We start from the raw sequence: 14,492 nt of genomic DNA, 5'->3' as shown, positions 1-14,492 counted from the left end.
CCTGGCACCACAGAGGCACTTGCACCAGCTGCTAACACCCCCTCCCACCGAATCAAACTACCCACACCTGCAGCACAGTGCTGCCTACAGAAATCCCCATGCCCTGCAGCATGGTGCCCCCAGAGCTAAGCTTCTGGTATCACGTCACTTTGAGTCAAACTTGCTGGGAGCAAAGTGGGCCCAGCAGGAAAGAACTTTATTTCAGTATGAAACAAGCCATAAATGACAAAGCCGGACACAGAGCAGAGGGGGCAGGTGAGGGGAGGGAGGGGGATTCATGCACAATTCGGGGGGGGGGGGCAGGGGGTATGTAGGACCCTCCCCTCAAACATATAGCAGTGGAATTTTATTGGCTGCTGGCCTGGAAGGACACAGGGCAGGGGAGGGAATGGAAGGGTTAATAATGCTGGGCAGAGAGGAGTCCTGGCCCCCAACAAAGTGGGCACCAAATGGTTAAAGAGTGAGGCTGGGAGAAGCTCAGATGCCCAATCTAGGACCCCAGCAGGTTAACGATGCGTGGGGGGGTCTCTCTCCCCACCCTATATCCCCAGGAAGCTGGTCTCCAAGGTGTGGCTCTGCCCTCAGGCCCCTTCCTGCAGCTGGAAGCACATCCACGCTGGATGCTGCCCACTTGGCACACCATGGGGCTGGAAGCCAGCCCCTGCAGCCAGGGCTGTGGCCCGGGAGGTGAAGGCGTTGGCCTGGTCCTTATGGAGGTCGGGCAGGAAGCTGTGGGGAAAGCAAGGAGGGGTGAGCAGTGGGGGAAAGGGGGACAGGATTCCTAGCTGGACCCATCCCGCTGGGGGTGTCATGGGACCAGGGGCACATAATTCCCTACCAAGACATGGCCAGTCAGGTCCCACAGTACAGGCAGGCCCTCCGGTGGGGGACACAATTCTCTGCTGGACCCTCTCCATTGGGTGCTATATCATCCCCCAAGAATCTGCAGGGTCGGGGCACAATCCCTGCCTGACCTCTCTCCTGTTGGGGTGCTATAGGATGTCCAGGCCTGTCCCAAGTATGGGGGAAACAATTCTTAATCAGACATACCCTGTGCCAGGTGCCATAGGCTCCCCCCAGAGATGCTTCCTAATGGCAGGGAGGAGAGGAACACACGGGACACACAATTTCAAACTGGACCCACTCTGTCAAGGTTTCACCAGCTTTGAGGGGAGCAGTGCCCCAGTGGGTAGAGGGTACATACGTGGTCAGCTCCACAATGAGGGTGGCGCTGGGGGCAGACACTAGCTGCAGCTCTGGTGTCAGGTCATGGATCATGCTGTGGGGACAAGGCAGCATGAGCAGAATCCAGCATGGGACCAGATCCTTAACCCTTCCAACCCACTTGGCATGTCCTGTCCTACAGGAGGAGAGTAGGGGGTATCATGGCACCCAGCAGAGTGAAGTGAGGGGTAGGTACAGGCTATGCCATATTGATGGTAATATCCCAACTCATATACCCAAGGGAACAGATCTTGCTCTTCCCCTCCCTCTCTCAGCTGGGACAGAACCCAGAAGTCCTGGTTCCCAGCCCTGCTTGCTGTCACCCACCAGACCCCGCTCCCCTCCCCACAGCTGGGAAAGAACCCAGGCATTCTGGCTGGTGGCCTACCCTACCTGCAGGAGAAATAGAGGAGGTTGAAGAGCCGCTGGTACTGGTTCTTGCAGTGCAGCTGGGGGGTGCTGTTGAGAGGCAGAAAGTGGATCTGGACATCCCCAGGGGAGATGGGTCCTGAGGGGGAGCTGCTGGTCAGCACAGAGACAGCGAGCCCCTGCCCCAGCAGGGCCTAACCCCTGGGGGCTAGGCCAGGGACAGACTGGCCAGAATGGGGGAGGGATCATCCATCCAGAAAGCAGCCCAGAAACTCCAGCAGTAGGTGTCTGCATGAGGGATCCCCCCAGAGGTCTGGGGAGGGGGGTTCCCTGCTATTCCAGTGAGCTCAGGGGTTTAGCAATGGTCCCACTAAATAGTGATCCTCAGGCTGACCTGCAGAAGAACAATGGCGTGTGCAGGACCCCTGTGTGAAGGCAGTGGGTTTGCTCCCAGCCTTTGCATGCTTCACCCCCTATACAGCCCCCAGCATGGCTCCAGGTCTGGGGCAAGTGGAAGCAGTTCTGGGATATGGGGTGAGGCTGAGGGGATGGCCCCAAAGCCCAGGGAGCAGCATGGGTGGGGTCTGGTGGGGAGTGGGGCTGGAGAGTGGGTCTGCACCCTCTGCCCCAGCATAGGCCAAAGAGTCCCCCCCACCCCAAACTGGTCTTGGGTTGAGCCAAAGGAGACCAGATGCTGAATCCCTTATAGTTGTGGTGCCACGTGGCAGGGAACTCACCGTGAACCAGCTGGCTCTGCTCCTGGGGCTGGGAAGCATCCCCTGGGACTGGGGTGGCCACACTGTCCCCCTTTGGGTCAGGTCCTGGGGGGATGTATCGAGCCCGGGCTGCCAGCTCATGGAACATGGCTGTGACATTGTGCAGCGAGATCTCTTGGGCACTCTGGGTGGGGTGACAATACAGAGAGGACAGTTGAAGTCCCCTGAGATCCTGATTGCCCCCCAGTTCTCTCCCTGCCCTCCCCCAGTCTGTTCATGAAGATCAGGACTGCTCCTCCATAGGGGGCCCCAGTTCCCTCCCCATGCCCCACTCTTTGCTAGCCCGTGAACTGCCCTCACCTTGCTGGGCACCCCATTGATGGTCTTCAGCAGGCTCTGCTCCTCAGTCTCAATTCCGAAGAGGATGTAGGGTCCTGTGGCAATGTCACCCCAGTACCCACGGGCTGGCACCCTATCCCCGTTCTGGGTTGGGGTGGGGAAGGAGATGGCATGTTACTTCCTCCACCAGACTCAGTGCCCCCACAACCCTGGGCTGTGGAATTCCCCCTCCATTCAACCTGGCTGGGCTGAGAACCTGCCCCCCTTCCCAGTCAGTGCCCTCCACACCTGCCCCTCATCCTCTCCCCTGCTGTCATACCCCCTATCCATGCTAGGTAATGACCATGCTCACCCAGTTTTGTGCCCCCTGCCCCTACAGCCCCCCTACCCCCCAAGAACTGGCACCAACCCCCAAGCTAGGACCTGCTCACCAGTCTTAGGAGCCTCCCAGAAGCCAAAGTCTTGTTGGGAGTGTCATAGATGCCCTCACGGAGCTCAAAAGCCACACCTGTGTCCCGCCACCTCGTGTATTCTCGGATATTGATTACACTGGCCTGGATGGGGATGGTGGGAAAGGTGAGAGCCCCCTTCCCAGGGCTGCTCCTTGCCAAGGTCCTAACAGTCTCAAGGTCCTGGGCTAAGCTCTGCCCCCACCCTGCTCCTCATGGCATGATGCCCACTAATAAGCCTCTCTCCTTGTGACATGGTCCCCCCTGTCCCTGCCCCCTGGGCAATGCCCCCCTAGAGCAAGACCCTGCTTCTGCCAGCACAGCACCCCTTAGCAAGTCCACCCACTCCACTCTCTGCAGCAGATCTCCCTGTCGTCTCCCCCACAAACAACATGGCACCCTCTAGTGAGGTGCCCACACACACTCCCTGCCGTACGGTACCCCAAAGTGCCAGGCTGGCTCACTGGGGCCATCACTGGCTGCAAGGGGAAGGTGCCCCTTGCAGGCCCCTCTCTGCTCTGCTCTTATCCTGGGGCTGCCCCAGCCTGGTGCAGCTAGCATTGAGTTGTGCCAATGCCACATCCCAAAATTTTCTCACCCCCTGCTCATGCAGCTTCATGTTGAGGTCCCAGTCGCTCACACCGTTGCGGGTGTCATAGCGGGTGCCCAGGTACTGCCTCACCCGCAGATCCCAGAGCCGCACGATTGGGAAGGCTTGGGGATCCGGGTGGAGCCAGAAGCGGAAGATGCCCTCCAGCTGGTCCCGCTCCTTGAACTGTGGGAGGAACAGGAGATGGGGAATGGGGCCACTCAGCTGGGATTCTGCTAGGGAGAAACTGAAGCATGGAGGGGGCAAGAGAACAACTCCATCCACAGTGGAACCCAAGAGGCCTAGCTGGTATCACTTACTAGAGCCCACGCCTCACCTGGAGCTGGGACAGGACCCAAGAATCCTGACTCCAGCATCTCAGGGAGGGTCAGGGAGGACCAAGTTAGGGAACTTCTGGACGGGGTGGACGTGTTCAAATCAGCAGGTCCAGATGCTCTCCATCCCCAGGGTTCTGAGGGAATTGGCAGGGGTTATTGAGGGGCCCCTGGTATGGCTTTACGAGCACTCATGGTGCTCTGGCCAGGTGCCAGATGACTGGAAGAAGGCCAATGTGGTTTCCATTTTCAAAAAAGGGACAAGGGAGGACCCAGGCAACTATAGGCCCGTCAGTCTTACTTTGATCCAGGGGAAGCTCTTTGAGAAGATTATCCGGGAGCACATCTGGGAAGGACCAGCAGCAGGGATGATGCTCAGGGGCAACCAGCATGGGTTCATTTGGGGCAGGTCCTGTCAGACCAACCTGACTGCCTTCTACGATCAAGTCACAAAATCATTGGACACAGGTGTCACGGTGGCTGTAGTCTTTCTGGACTTCAGGAAGGCCTTTGACACTGTCTCCCACCGTGTTCTCATTAAAAAGCTCATTAAAAAGCTAGGTGACTGTGGCATTGATGCCTACAGTCAGATGGGTCACAAATTGGCTAAGAGGCCACACCCAGAGAGTGGTGGTGGACGGGTCATATTCGACCTGGAGGGAAGAAGGCAGTGGAGTCCCCCAGGGCTCAGTCCTTCGTTCCGCACTGTTAAATTTCTTTATTAGCAACTTGGATGAGGGGGTCAAAAGCACTCTGTTCAAATTCACTGACGACACCAAGATTTGGGGTGACGTGGGCATGCTAGAAGGGAGCGACAGGATACAGCTGGACCTGAACAGGTTACAGGGGTGGGTGAATGAGAATAGGATGGGATTCAATACTGACAAGTCCAGGGTACTGCACTTGGGCAGTAAGAACCAGCATCTTACCTATAGGCTAGAGAACTCCCTTCTCGAAAGCACAGTGGCAGAAAGAGATCTTGGAGTCATTATCGATTCCAAAATAACCATGGGCCGCCAATGTGAGGACACAGTCAGTAAGGCTAACCACACCTTGTCATGCATCCACAGATGCATCACAAGCAGGGCCAAGGAGTGATCCTCCCCCTCTGTGGGACACTGATCAGGCCACAGTGGGAGTACTGTGTCCAGTTCTGGGCACCGCACTTTAGGAGGGATGTGGCCAGCATCAAGAGGGTTCAGAGGAGGGCCACTCTTATGATCAGGGGACAGCAGGACAGACCCTACAAGGAGAGGCTATGGGACCTGAACCTGTTCAGCCTTCATAAGAGAAGGCTGAGAGAGGACCTGGTGGCCATCTATAAACTTACCAGGGGGGACCAGCGGGGAATGGGTGAGACCCTGTTCCCCCAAGCACCTCCCGGAGTAACAAGGAATAACGGCCATAAGCTTTTTGAGAGTAGGTTCGGGCTGGACATTAGAAGGCACTACTTCACGGTGAGGGTGGCTAGGATCTGGAACCAACTTCCAAGGGAAGTGGTGCTGGCTCCTACCTTGGGGGTCTTTAAGAAGAGGCTGGGTAATTACCTAGCTAGGGTCATTTGAGCCCAATATTCTCTCCTGCCCAGGGCAGGGGGTCGGACTTGAAGATCTACTTAGGTCCCTTTCTGACCCTACATCTATGAATCTCCTCTCCCCCCACCCATCAGATCCCCCCGCCCTCCCAGAGCTGAGAGAGAACCCGGGCACCCTGGCTCCCCCTCCAGCATTAATTACGTGATCTCACTTCTTCCCCAGTCTGATCCCTGGAGAAGTGAAATGAGGATAGAGAACTGGTCTGACAGGGACTGGGATACCAGGGCCCCTGGGTCTGATATGGCACAGATAAGACGGTAGCCCACTGGTGGACATGTGTGGGGGCAGCTTCCCCCCTCCCTTGGGGTCTCTCAGCTCCCGGCACCCCCCTTTTTGGAACAGCCCATTTCCAATAGACCATGACCCTGCTTGATCTGGCTGGGGGGACACCAAGCTCTTAGCCTCTGGACCTGGCCTAGCTGTTGGGTGCAGAATCTCTCACCAGAGAACCACCTCCATCCCCCTCCCCCCACACACTGTACATTCATGTTTTCACTTGGCTACTGGGTGCACCACTGCCTTTCTCTACATTGCATAATGGGGCATGCAGTTGTGTGTGGGAGGCCTGCCTTTAGAGGCCAATGGGGGTGCAAAGCACCCAGACTTCATCTCCTACGATGCTCTGTAGTCATGCTACAACCAAAAACCATGTCTACCTTACCAGGTGGGAAGTGCTGCATGCTGGGAGATGTATTCTAGCAAGGCAGCACAAACAATAGAAAACAGGAGAATGGGATAAGCAAGCATCATGATGCACTGTGGTGATGTTTCTACCATGCTACCTTAACTGGTGGTGGCACTATCATTTATTCTGGGAAATGCAGCACACCCTGGGAGCCCAGCCAATAGACTGGCAGTGGACAGAACCTCGGCTCCATCTCCCATGATGGACTGTGGTCGCACTGCTGCCAAGAACTAGGCCTTCCTCACCTAGGGACCAGTGTTGCATCCTGGGAAAAGTAGTCCAGCAAGGGGGTAGGGGTAAAGATGGGTAATCAGAATAGGAGCCTGGGACAAGTGAAATCCACTCCCTATAATGCACCATGGTCATGAACCTTCCACAAGGCATGGTTGCTGCATGCAGTGAATGTATCAATAGAAGCATTAGGTGCCAAATGCAGGTGATAGTGCTGCTCTGCTCAACACTAATTAGGCCTCATGTACAGTATTATGTGCAGTTCTGGGCTCCACATTTTAAAAAGGACATACATAAGTTAGAGAGCATTCAGAGATGAGTGACAAAGATGACAAAGGGCTTGGAAAGCAAATCATATGAGGAGAGGCTGTAGGAGCTAGGCATGTTCAGCTTGCAGAAAAGGCGTTTAAGTGGGGACATGATGGCACGTTTCAAATACTTGAAGGGCTACTGTACAGAGGAAAAAGCACCTTTTCTCTCTTGCTTCAGAGAGTACGACATGGAACAGTGACTTGAAGTTGCAGCAAAATAGGCTTAGGTTGGATATCAAGTCTTTGAAAAAATTATCAAGGCTCACATTTGCGAGAGCCTGGCAGGAAGAATTATGCTGAAGGGAAACCAGCACGGGTTCGTAGCAGGTAGATCATGCCTGACTAATCTAGTCTCTTTTTATGACCAGGTTACAAAATGCCTGGACGCAGGAGTAGGGGTTGATGTCGTTTACTTAGACTTCAGGAAGGCCTTTGATATGGTATCCCATACCATACTGGTGAACAAGTTAAGAGGCTGTGACTTGGATGACTACACAGTCCAGTGGGTGGCGAATTGGCTAGAGGGTCGCACCTAGAGAGTCATAGTGGATGGGTCGGTATCGACCTGGAAGGGTGTGGGCAGTGGAGTCCCACAGGGCTCGGTCCTTGGACTGATACTCTTCAATGTCTTCATCAGCAACTTGGACGAGGGAGTGAAGTGTACTCTGTCCAAGTTTGCGGATGACACAAAACTGTGGGGAGAAGTGGACATGCCGGAGGACAGGTAACAACTACGAGCAGACCTGGACAGGATGGACAAATGGGCAGAAAACAACAGAATGCAATTCAACAAGGAGAAATGCAAAGTGCTGCACCTAGGGTGGAAAAATGTCCAGCACACCTACTGCCTAGGAAATGACCTGCTTGGTGGCACGGAAGCGAAAAGGGATCTTGGAGTCCTAGTGGACTCCAAGATGAACATGAGTCGGCAGTGTGACGAAGCCATCAGAAAAGCTAATGGCACTTTAACGTGCATTAGTAGATGCATGACGAACAGATCCAAGGAGGTGATACTTCCCCTCAATAGATCATCGAGTCTGACCCCCTGCATAGGCAGGAAAGAGTGCTGGGCTTAGATGACCCCAGCTAGATGCCTATCCAACCTCCTCTTGAAGACCCCCAGGGTAGGGGAGAGCACCACCTCCCTTGGGAGCCCATTCTAGACCTTGGCCACTCTAACTGTGAAGAAGTTCTTCCTAATGTCTAGTCTAAATCTGCTCTCTGCTAGCTTATGGCCATTATTTCTTGTAACCCCAGGGCGCCTTGGTGAGTAAAGCCTCACCAATTCACTTCTGTGCCCCCATGATGAACTTATAGGCAGCCAGAAGGTCGCCTCTCAACATTCTCTTGCGGAGGCTGAAAAGGTCCAGGTGCCCCAGTCTCTCCTCATAGGGCTTGGCCTGCAAGCCCTTAACCATACGAGTGGCCCTTCTCTGGACCCTCTCCAGGTTATCCACATCCCTCTTGAAGTGCGGCGCCCAAAATTGCACGCAGCATTCCAACTGTGGTCTGACCAGCGCCCGATAGAGGGGAAGTATCAGCTAGTTGGTTCTGTTCGTCATGCATCTGCTGATGCACGATAAAGTGCCATTAGCTTTTCTGATAGCTTCGTCACACTGCCGACTCATGTTCATCTTGGAGTCCACTAGGACTCCAAGATCCCTTTTCGCTTCCGTGCCACCAAGCAGGTCATTTCCTAGGCAGTAGGTGTGCTGGACATTTTTCCTACCTAGGTGCAGCACTTTGCATTTCTCCTTGTTGAATTGCATTCTGTTGTTTTCTGCCCATATGTCCAGCCTGTCCAGGTCTGCTTGTAGTTGTTCCCTGCCCTCCGGTGTGTCCACTTCTCCCCACAGTTTGTCATCCGCAAACTTGGACAGAATATACTTCACTCCCTCGTCCAAGTCGCTGATGAAGACATTGAAGAGTATTGGTCCAAGGACCGAGCCCCGTGGGACCCCACTTGCCACACCCTTCCAGGTCGATACCGACCCATCCACTACGACTCTCTGGGTACGACCCTCTAGCCAATTCGCCACCCACTGGACTGTGTAGTCATCCAAGTCACAGCCTCTTACCTTGTTCACCAGTATGGTGTGGGATACTGTATCGAAGACCTTCCTGAAGTCTAAGTAAATGACGTCAACCCCTACTCCTGCGTCCAGGTGTTCTGTAACCTGGTCATAAAAAGAGACTAGATTAGTCAAGCATGATTTACCTGCTACGAACCCGTGCTGGTTTCCCCTCAGCATAATTTTTCCTGCTGGGCTCTCGCAAATGTGAGCCTTGATAATTTTTTCAAAGACTTTGCCAAGGATGGAGATGAACTTTGCTGGTTGCCTTCTCCCATTTTCTACTACACATGTAAGGGTGTTTTTAAGCCTTCCTCAGAGGCATTGGGTGTTGGCTGCAGCCCAGGCTGGGGATTGTGACATCTGTGCTAGTGCTCCTGCTGGCACTTAAACGTGGAGGTTCCTGCCTAGAGGGTCTTACGTCTCCACTTAGGATCAAAATGATCACCACTGTTGGGGTAAGAAAGGAATTTTACTGGTGCGGATTGGTGCAGACTGTAGGAGTTTTGCTTTCCTCTGTACCAAGGGGTGTAGCTTCTACCTGGGATCTCTTGACCATATATTAATAACCATTTTTGGAAGCAGGATACTGACTGCCATGGTTTCCCTGCTTTACTGGTGGGAGGTTCAGGTATGATGTCTTGTGTTGTGTCAGGGTTGATGGCAATTTTACGAAGAAATTGGATTATGGATTTGTACGGGATGGTTTGGATAGGGATGACCCTGACTAAGGCAGGGGGTTGGACTAGATGACCTCTGGGGGTCCTTTCCAGTCCTTCTTTATGAGTTTATGATTATGGGAAATGTAGTGCATCCACAGTGCTCAGCCCACTGCAGGGAATGATGGAGTGGCACCCAGACTCCATCTCCCATGAGACACAGTGGGGGCATGCTGTTTTCTAATGCCCAGCAGTGGCCCTGGGCACAGGTGGGTGAAACCCAAGGAGTGCTGGCAGGGGACTCACCTTCAGGCCTGCCATGTCCAGGACTGGCAGGTAGCACTGCTGGAAGTCTGGGTCAGTGGCCAAGCGGATGAAGATGTCCGACTTCTCCTGCAGGTAGGTGGCTGTGGGGCTGCGCATCAGGCTGTTCCCCAGCAGTTCTAGGAACGTCTCACTCTTCTCTGTGAAGAAGGGAGACATGGAAAGCTGGAAACAGCAGCCTTCTGTCCCAGTGGGACTGAGTGCCAGGACTCCTGGGTTCTACCCTCAGTTAAAATAGGGGAGTAGAATCTAGTTAGAGCACAGAGGACTAGGAGCCAGGATGCCTATCCAAGCTCTGGGAAGGGAGTGGGGTCACAGCAAGGATGTCAGGATCCAAGACTCCTAGGTTCTATCCCAACACTGGGAAGAAATTGGGGTTTGGTGGGTTAGAGCAGGGGGTACTGGAAATGAGAACATCTGGGTTCTACTCCAGCTTGTAGAAAAAAAGGTGGGGTCTCTAACGTACTGGCTCTCATCCTGCTTAGACTCAAGGTTTCCCTTCTCTGAAACTGCCAGCTCTTGGCTTTCACTCTTTTCTTGCCTACAGTAAAATAATTGAGAGATTTGTCTGTTGCAAAGAACTCAGGGATCCCACAGCAGGTCAGCATGTTTTGACACTATGGATTCCAATTTGAAATCTCTTGGTTTATCTTGTGAATTGTGTGTAGGTGTTTGCACATCTCACAGTGCTAATGCTGTGTGACACTCCAAAAAAGGATTTCATAGCACCTGAGTCTAGAGGGCTGGAAGCCAGGATGCTTGGGTCCTACCTCAGCTTTGGGAAGAGAGCAGGGTCTTTTGGAGAATAGTTGGGAGACAGGACACCTGGACTCTCTCCCACTCTGGGGGGTGGTAGACTGATCATTCAGGCCAAGGATTTGGAGGACTTTACCTTGAAGCCCCATCTTCTCCTGAGGCTCTAGGGCAAGGCTGAGGAACAGCAGCTGCCGGGCCAGCACTTCAGGGTTATTTTCCACAATGTAGAACTGAGAGAGGGGAAAGAATGAAAGTAAGCCACACAACACAGGATTGGCCTCTGTACCAGTCACAGACCCATCTGTTTCAGAGGTGCCCACATCCCTGCACCTGGTGAAGGGTTCCTGTATAACCAATCCCTGCCACTCCCCAAATGTACCTCACCCTGGAGATAGTTGTATTTCAGCAAGGGGGCCTTCCTGGACCATGCTTTGTGATTTTTGTGGTGCCTCCTATAAAAGTAGCTGGGGACAGTGTGTCCCTAAGAAATCCAAATGCTCTTGCTGGAATTTAAATCTGGAGATTCCTGGCTAGATGTTCTTACTCCTCCACTGAGGGTCAGACCAATCACAATAGTTGTGGTCAAGAAGGAATTTTATCCCATGGTCAGATTGGTGTGGAGTGTCGTGGTTTTTTTCTTCCTCTGTAGCAGAGGCGTAGTCTCTCTACCTGGTCTCTGTCCAGCATACATTAACAAACTTTTCCAGCAGCAGCACACTGGTTTCTGTGATCTCCCTGCTTTATCTGTGGCAGGTTTGGGTGTGATGTCTTGTGTTGTGTCAGACTTAATGACAGTTTTACAAAGAGGTTAGATTATAGATTTGTATAAGAGGGTTTGGGTAGGGATGGTTCTGCCTCAGGCTCAGGAAGGAGGTTAGAATAGATGACCTTTGGAGGGCCTTTCTAGCGCAACTTCTCTATGATTCTATGATACACAGGCCTAGTCTCTTCTGAGGTGGGGTTCTGTGGGAAGCAGAGCAAGAGTGGTGAATGGGGAAGAGCTCCCCTACTCCAACCCTAGCAGGGGGTGCTGTGAGGAGGAACAGTGGGGCAGGAGCTGGTTGTGGGGTGCTTCTGGCTGCTCTAAACCCAGAAGGGGGCATTGTGGAGGGCCACGGTGCAAGAGCTGGCTGTTGGAGGAGTGCTGGCTACAGAGAAGGATATGCGCTTTCCTTGCCAAGCATCTCTACTTCTCTGGAGAAAGACATCACGTTTTATAGACGTCCTCATACAACCCTTCCTGCTTGTCTCTTTCCGTGCTCTTCCTGTGTCACACACACACACACACACACACACACACACACACTTTCCCCCCCGGCATGTAGGAATCAGGAGATGTAAGCTGGGCAAATGCGAGAGTTTCTCAAGAAGACCTGCTCCTCTGGTGAGGAGGGTGGGGGGAATATCTTGAGGGGCACAGGGAGGGCACGGAGGGTACAGCAGAGGCAACCACAGTCTGCTCCCTCCTCTCCACCCCCACCACCCTGCCTGCCTCAGGGCACCTCCTGTGCCTAGCCCAGCTCCTGCTCCTGTGCTCCTGTCACCCTGATGAGTTGTGGCACTTGTGTGCAAATGCAGCAATGGTTCTGACAGCTCCGCAGGGCACTCCAGACAGTGCCATTGCGCCCAACCCCATAACAGAGGCACTGAGATCGGAACACCACACAGGATGGTGGGGAGGGACCCTAAACAGCATGTAAAATGGCAAGCAGGCCCAGTACCCAGAGACAATCCAGAAGCCCTGGTGCCTAGCCCCTCTGCTGTAATCCACAAGACCCCACTCCTCTCTCAGCACTAGGATGGAAGACCCACGACCCTTTGCTCTAATCCATTAGGTCCCACTTACCTTCCAGAGCTAAGGGTAGAACACAGGAGTCCTGGCTCCCAGTCCCCCACTGCTCTGACCCGCAAAACCCTATTCCTCTCCCAGACTGCAATAGAAACCAGCTCTGCAGATTGTCTCCTGTGTTTGCCTCACTAGACTGCAGTCTCTTCCACAGCATGGGCCTGAAGAAGTGAAGGAAGGCGAGGTACCTACATTGATTTTCCTCTGTGGCCAACGGTGAGCTTGGCACATGGTCTTGAGGACATGCCGGCCATCCACAGAGCCTACCAGCAGGATATTCAGCTCTGACAGACCCTCCTCTGACTGGCAGACATGGTCCAGGGAGGCCTCCAGACCTGGAGGGAAAGAAAACTGCTGCATTCAAGACCTGTATAAATAATCCTCAGCATACCCCATCCCAGAGGTAGCTGCAGCTCAGTGTCAGGAGAGGGGTTCCCAGCCCTCAAACCTCACCCAGAGGCGGCTGCATCTTAGTGCTAGAAGAGAGGTTCCCAGTCATAGAATCATAGGGAAATAAGGCTGGAAGGGACCTCTGGAGATCATCTAGTCCAACCCCCTGCCTCAGGCAGGATCGTCCCTATTGAAACCCTCCTGTACAAATCCATTGTTTAACCTCTTAGCAAAACTACACAGTCAACCCTGACACAACACAAGACATCACACCTGAACCTGCCACAAGTAAAGTAGAGGGATCACAGCAGCCAATGCTGCAGAGATCCCAGATAGAGGCTAGCCCCCAACCCTACAGAGAAAGGCAATTCTCCACCCAGTTCACACCAATCTGACCAGTGGGGAATTTCCTCCTGACCCCAAATGTTACAATCAGGCTGACTCTAAGCAGAGAGGCAAGACCCTCTAGCCAGGAACCTCTGTGGTATAGCCTGGGATCACACTTCTTGAGGGGCCTTGCTGAAAGAGAACAGCACCCCAGTAAAACCAGACTGAACAAACTGTAGGTCACCCAGAAGACACACAGCCAGGATATCGCAGAGTCTTGGGGGGTATCAGATAATGGAACAGGGCTTAAGGAGACAAATGGGGGGTGAGTGACCAGAGAGGAGGGGGGAAGCTGGTGCTGCCCCTCAGGGAAGGAGATGGGTCTCACATTCTTTCTGCAGATCCAGTGCAGGGGAGAACCCCCACCAGGTGGTGGTGCCAAAGCCGGTGCCAGTGCCCGCCGCTGTCATGGCTGGAAGACAAAGACACGTAGGTTGGAGACCTGCCACCCGTGGGGGTGGGGTTCCAGTGCTGGCCCCCACCCATTTCTCCTTCTCCTCCAAGTAGACCCCTGCCCCCTTTCTCCCCTAAAAGCCCCCTTCCCTTCGTGCTGCCTCCCCTGTGACCCTGGGGGACCTTCTCCTGCCCTGTGCTGGCAGCATCTGGCACAGGGGGGCTGGGACTGTGAGTCCTTGGATCTGATGGGGCAGGGGAGGGGTATGCAGAGGATGCCCCCCCCCGCCCCCTCCCCTGCAGCAGCCACATCTCCCCTCCCACCCACCTGCTTCCTGCCCTGCTGGTGCTAACGTGTTCCCCCCCTTACCCCCCCTCCTCCATCACACCCACAATTTCCCCTTTGCTGCCTGGTCCCTGCTCTCCCCACCCACCTCTGCCCCTCCCCCACTGCCCCTCACGCTGACCCTCGCCCACTGCACCCTCATTCTGCCCCTCCCTCATTGCCGCCCACTTGTACCCACACTTCGCCCCTCCCCGCTGCCCCAGCTCATCTCTTTACCCCAATGCAACGCCCCCCACCTCTCTCACCTCCCGAAAGCCCCACCCCTTCCCGGCAACGGACAGCGGACAGCGGAGCGACCCAATGGGTTGCCGAACCATGCCCAGCTCTGCGCCAATGGGAGCGCGAGTGTAGGCCGGGAGTCTTCGGATTGGTTGAGCCTGGGGACGCGGTCGCTACGGCAACGGAGCTGGACTGGAGGGGGTTCCAGGGCCCTGTACCCTGCCCTGCTCCCATTGGGGGACACGGACCCCATGATT

At 54.3% G+C, this 14,492-nt stretch overlaps 1 protein-coding gene across 7 annotated transcripts; it reads right to left on the bottom strand.

Moving 5' to 3' along the window:
• Positions 1-148: 148 nt before the first annotated feature.
• On the bottom strand, positions 149-14,406 carry DNAAF3 (dynein axonemal assembly factor 3). 7 transcript variants are annotated; one of them, XM_019488834.2, is made up of 13 exons: positions 14,262-14,406; positions 13,606-13,689; positions 12,693-12,835; positions 10,791-10,884; positions 9,881-10,038; positions 3,696-3,872; positions 3,080-3,202; positions 2,670-2,792; positions 2,331-2,493; positions 1,618-1,732; positions 1,205-1,279; positions 1,051-1,089; positions 489-729 (listed from the first exon to the last, which is right to left on the bottom strand). In XM_019488834.2, exons 2-13 carry the CDS (start codon positions 13,685-13,687, stop codon positions 582-584), a joined length of 1,440 nt encoding a protein of 479 aa, XP_019344379.1. In that variant the 5' UTR covers positions 13,688-13,689; positions 14,262-14,406; the 3' UTR covers positions 489-581. The 7 variants fall into 7 exon arrangements, 6 of the variants coding, with proteins under 6 accessions (XP_059584119.1, XP_019344379.1, XP_019344381.1 ...); XM_019488836.2 differs by lacking the exon at positions 14,262-14,406 and adding an exon at positions 14,233-14,253; XM_019488835.2 differs by lacking the exon at positions 14,262-14,406 and adding an exon at positions 14,195-14,225.
• Between the last annotated feature and the right edge of the window lie 86 nt (positions 14,407-14,492).

Source organism: Alligator mississippiensis, chromosome 5, assembly GCF_030867095.1.
Source record: "Alligator mississippiensis isolate rAllMis1 chromosome 5, rAllMis1, whole genome shotgun sequence".
Taxonomy (NCBI): domain Eukaryota; kingdom Metazoa; phylum Chordata; order Crocodylia; family Alligatoridae; genus Alligator; species Alligator mississippiensis.
This window is presented reverse-complemented; position numbering and strand designations above follow the sequence as displayed.

Bases quoted from the DNA above. Each gene is read 5' to 3' on its own strand.
- DNAAF3 (XM_019488834.2), bottom strand. From the start codon at position 13,687: ATGACAGCGGCGGGCACTGGCACCGGCTTTGGCACCACCACCTGGTGG. The intron at 2,494-2,669 runs GTGAGGGCAGTT...CACCCCACCCAG, and splicing joins TCAATGGGGTGCCCAGCAAG to AGTGCCCAAGAGATCTCGCT. The intron at 730-1,050 runs GTATGTCTGATT...CTTTCCCCACAG, and splicing joins CCTATGGCACCTGGCACAGG to CTTCCTGCCCGACCTCCATA.